This window comes from Sinocyclocheilus rhinocerous, unplaced genomic scaffold (assembly GCF_001515625.1).
Source record: "Sinocyclocheilus rhinocerous isolate Xijiao unplaced genomic scaffold, SAMN03320098_v1.1 scaffold3614, whole genome shotgun sequence".
NCBI classification, from domain to species: domain Eukaryota; kingdom Metazoa; phylum Chordata; class Actinopteri; order Cypriniformes; family Cyprinidae; genus Sinocyclocheilus; species Sinocyclocheilus rhinocerous.
This window is the reverse complement of record NW_015648617.1, coordinates 52563-57538: the sequence shown is the minus strand read 5'-3', so window position 1 is coordinate 57538 and position 4976 is coordinate 52563. Positions and strand designations below refer to the sequence as shown.

The 4976-nt window shown below is 36.6% G+C and overlaps 1 protein-coding gene across 2 annotated transcripts in view; it reads left to right on the top strand.

The window, feature by feature from the left end:
- LOC107710017 (ATPase family AAA domain-containing protein 5-like) overlaps window positions 1–4502 on the top strand; it is a 10933-nt gene extending 6431 nt beyond the window's left edge. For both annotated transcript variants that reach the window (XM_016514697.1, XM_016514696.1), the window contains exons 12-14: window positions 3088–3893; window positions 3996–4148; window positions 4279–4502. In XM_016514697.1, coding sequence (XP_016370183.1) covers window positions 3088–3893; window positions 3996–4148; window positions 4279–4351 — 1032 coding nt within the window. In that variant the 3' untranslated portion in view covers window positions 4352–4502. The remainder of the gene's footprint in view (window positions 1–3087; window positions 3894–3995; window positions 4149–4278) is intronic.
- The last annotated feature ends 474 nt before the right edge of the window (window positions 4503–4976 follow it).

Here is a 4976-nt window from a genome sequence, read left to right as displayed (position 1 = left end):
GATCGCGATGAACTAAGATGAGTGACAGCTTTTAGTGATTATTACGGGAGTTTGCAAACGTGATATTGATTTAATACAACAGTTCAATAAACAAGTACTGCCTGATTTTGCTCTATTTCTTCAACAAAAATAGTTCCAAATATAGTAACAGCTCAGCCGCTGCTAAAAGCAAACACAGCGGTGTTTAATTCATTCAATGAACATTAATCTCCACATGAATGTATGAATTTAATTGCACTCATGCCGCCTCTGAGCCTCATTAAACATCTGAAAATGTACCTACATGCCACTTTTGTGTTCTTCTGTGCCACCTCTGTAGTACAAATGAATTTTTTATTAATACTAATTTCATATGATTGGTAATTTATTTATCTTATTCTACTTCTTATTATATTGTTTTAAATAGACATTTTAAAAAGCTTATAGACATAATTTTTTTTAATTTGACATAAATGAAAATTATTCCATTACAAAGGTAAAAAGAAAATACCCCTGTAATTCACTTTAAGGAGTCACATCGTATCAGGAAGGCTAATTTTGGATCAGAATTTTGGATAATTGATCGGAAGGTGCTCTTAAATTTTTTTAAATTAGGAGGACAAGAGCTCCTAAAAAGAAAAGTAAGCATAGAGCCACCTGTAACAGTATATTAGATCCGTGCATGAGGTCTTAAAGAGACAGCAGCCGAAATAAACCTCCTGCTGCCTTTCATTATACAGTAATGATGCCATTACAAAGGTAAAAAGAAAATGCCCTTGTAAATCACTTTGAGTCAAATGTCACCTCATATTAGGAAGGCAAATTTTTTATCAGAATTTTCTTATTATTGATCAGAAGGTGCTCCTAAATTTTTTTTAATTAGGAGGACAAGCGCTCCTAATTACAAGAAGAAAAACACTGCTCTTAAACTGGGTGTGTGACAGGTATGGCTGTGGAATGGGGTTTGGAAGTTTTTTTTTTTTTGCTTTAACCCCTGTGTGGTTGGTCACTTCACCTGTCCTCTATCCCAGATGTGTGACTTTCTTTCACAAAGATTTTTAGAAATATAATCCATCTCTGTAATGTTTCTGTCACATCTCACATGAGCTTCACAACGCACTTACGTTTACATCAAGCAAACTTGACCCTCTAATGAACACATATAGACCTATTGGCTGAAAGCGATGGTTTATAGTAAAAAAAACACATAAAATATTAGTTTTTTCTTTACACACGCCTACTGCTTTGCTTCAGAAGTTTGGAAGCATCAAAATTTGAAACCTATTTACTTGTATTATTTTTCTAAAAATCTGCGGTTGTGTTCATCTGAAGAAAGAAAGTAATATATGTGGGATGAAATGAGGAAGAGTAAATTGAGAAAATTTTCATTTTTGGATGAACTATACCCCTTAGGGTGTATGCACACCAGGAAAGTCCGCTAGTTCACTTGCTTTGGTCCGGACCAAATATAATGTTGATTTTTTTTTTTTGTTTGGTGCGATTCGCTTTCACACTGCCCTTTTTTGCAAGAAATTGTAAACAAAACCACAGGTGTGTTAAGGTCATCCATTCATTGAACAGAAATTCTCAAGCAGGGAAAAACAGGAAGTGCAAAAATAGGCTAATCATGGAGATCTTGCGTAGTGCAATTTTTATTCTTTAAATGATTTGGTGTTATCAGATACTAACGCAATATGAAGAAACTTATGAGCATCATATGAGACAATGTCATACGATGTTGTAATTACGACTTGCCGAAAATAAAATCTACAGATATAAAATACTTAAAGCATATCACAATGTTAGTTTAAACATTTAACCTATATAAATGTGCGCTATTAGGTGCATATCCAATCGTTTGTGCGGAGAGTGGAAGCTGAAGCGCGCTTCAGGACATCAGATACGATGTCAAATTAAATACGCCATCATTTTTGCTCATAAAGGTAAGAATAATACATCGTTCGAAACTGTAAAGGGTCTATTTTTATTTGTGTGCACTCACAATATCAAGAAAACATTGTGCTTTTGTAAAATAAAGAAAACAAATAGAATGCGCTTGCCGTCTCTGTCTTGAACAGGAGCGCTTCACAAAAAACACACCGAAACTCAGCGAATATTTTCCTTACAGACTTGATTAATATATCTATAGAAAGCGTTAAATGACTACAAAACGGAATAATTCAAATCCAAAACCTCTTATTATGTAATCTGTAAAGATGCATTTCTTTCTAAAGACGCGTCCAATGATGAGATGGCGAGTCAGGATTATCAACTTCATAGCGACACTGACTCATAAAACACTAATTTATTAATAAATAATTCAAATATCTACTTACTATTTTCCCCCAACATAGTCATGGTAATTTTTGCGGCAAGCTTTAGCCTATTTAGCGCACTCACGTCACGTTGCTGTGCGCCATGGTGACGAAAACTCATCATTTGCATATGTTTTTAAGCATTGTGGTTTAAAAACTACAATGACTTAAAAGTTATTTAAGCCATTTAAACGCAAATAACAGCACTATATGCGCGAGCTGTCTGTTTCTGAGCGTGATTTCTGCAATTGGATCGGATCAAGGTCGGGTCATATTCACCCCTTAAACGAACCGTACCAGAGTTTGTTTGGAAGCGGACCGAGACCACCTCTTCAGCTGGGTCTCGGTACCGTTGTTTGGTAAGTTATTTAAGCCATTTAAACGCAAATAACAGCACTATATGCGCGAGCTGTCTGTTTCTGAGCGTGATTTCTGCAATTGGATCGGATCAAGGTCGGGTCATATTCACACCTTAAACGAACCGTACCAGAGTTTGTTTGGAAGCGGACCGAGACCACCTCTTCAGCTGGGTCTCGGTACCGTTGTTTGGTCCGCACCCGAGTGTGATTGCTGTATTCACACCTGCCAAAAAAGTCTGCACCAAGAGGGGAAACGAACTTGAGTTTGATTCAATCGAACCAAACAAGACCGGTGTGAATACACCCTTAGTGGGTGGATCTTAACATGAATAAGCATCAAAGTGGACAACACTTTATGCTGATAGTGTCGCAGAGCTAGTAAACCACTTGCACTGATTCATAAGCAGAAATTGATACTGTTTTATATTCCACAGTGTGGATCCTGGACTGAGCTGGAAAACAGCAGGTATCTGGAGATCCTGGCAGAGAAAATGGGAGCAGGTCTACTGTACTCTAACATCGAAAGTCTCTTTTCTCCACATTTCTCATCTCAATCTTCTTATCAGCAACAGTCAATAAATCTCAAGACAAAAGGAGAAAAGCCAATCAAAGGCTTGATGTTACAGACCTCCACAAATGTACATGAGGTTAGACCAGACAGGCTGTCTACATGCAGAAGAAAAAAACATTTGTCATCTTGTGAGCGAAAAACTTTTTCTTACCCACATTCAACCCCACATCTCAAACTTTTCTCTTTGGATGCATCTTATAAGTCCTCAGTCCCTTCAAAACAAACAAAACATTTGGCTTCCAAAACAGATGTCCATGGACAAGATGAATCACTCATGCTGGTTTTTCAGCACATGGTGTGCATTGCAAAGTTTTTTGAAAACATGTCTTTTCTGGATGCTTATTCACAAAGACCATCTCTCAGAGGAACTGGACTTTGTAAGTCAGAACCTCTTGGTTGGATGGGCGCCTCAATGAAGGATGGCTTATTGGACTTACCAAGAGAGGAGCAGATCGGACAATGTTTTGAGAATTCATCCCAGATATTGGCCATTGTGGAAGGTTTGGGTTTCCATCAGTGTCGGACTGAACTCTCTAGGATCTGGACGGAAGCCGCAAGACTGAGGAAGGAGTTGTCTTCAGAGAGATGGGAACAAATGATTTGTGCCCTGTCTCTGCCATCTGACAAAAAAACCCTCGGAATGTGTCAATGCAAATTCTGTGAACCTAGGTGTGTATTTTAAATTAAAATATTAATGAAGCTTTAACTTCATCTGTGTGTATATTATGTGTACACTCATTTTTTGTTGTATCTGATTTTTACTTTTTATAGTGGTGTTCAGAAGCGCAATGAGATTGTATCCAATCTGATCTCCAGCAAAAAGTTCTATTGTCATAGTAATAAACATGTTCTTTCCATGGACTACCTGCCCACTATGCGCTCAATCTGCAGAGCTGAGAAAGTTAAAGAACAGTGCTCTTCAAGGTATTTTGAAAGGAAACTTCTAATGCTTCATAAAAAAAAATTATATACAGTAATTCTTTGATATTTGTTCAATTTATGTGATTTAAATTTATTTTTTATGCTTTTTTTTTCTTTTGTCTCTCACATTCAGACATTCACACTACCTCTCAAGCCTTCACCTGCCCAGAAGCTTGCTGGAATTCATGGCCTTGGATTTCCCTTGATGTGTGATTTGACATACTGCTTTGGAAAATCCTCCATGACTTCTAAACTGTTTACTGTATTGTGGCATAAGTGTGACATGTGTTTGTAGATTGTAGAGTCACAGAAATATATTTGTATGATCGATCATTTATTCTTGGAAAATAAAGATATATATTTTTCTAATTAGCAGTGGGAATTTGCACCATTACCTCAAATGGCATAATGACATTCTCGTTAAAGGGGTCATATGATGCTGCTAAAAAGAACATTATTTTGTGTATTTGGTGTAATGAAATGTGTTTAAGAATATCTCTTTGGATTTGAGACTTTAGTCTTTACAACTTTACAGATCTTCTTTATGCACCAAGAGCTTGTAACACTCCAAAGAGAAAAGAAAAAATGAAATCGCATCATATGACCCCTTTAAAGATGTATAAATGAATGTAAATGTACTGCGGATTGCTGTAATATACTGTATTCTTAATGGTTAAGAAAATCGATGTAATGTTATGATGTATCTTGGTAACATATGTAAATGGCGATTTTCAACTTGCAACTTTATACTAATTTAAAACCGATGAATCGTGCGTTTTCCTTTGAATTTTGCATAGTTTGTCCCTCAGTGAGACCCGTAGGCATGGTGGA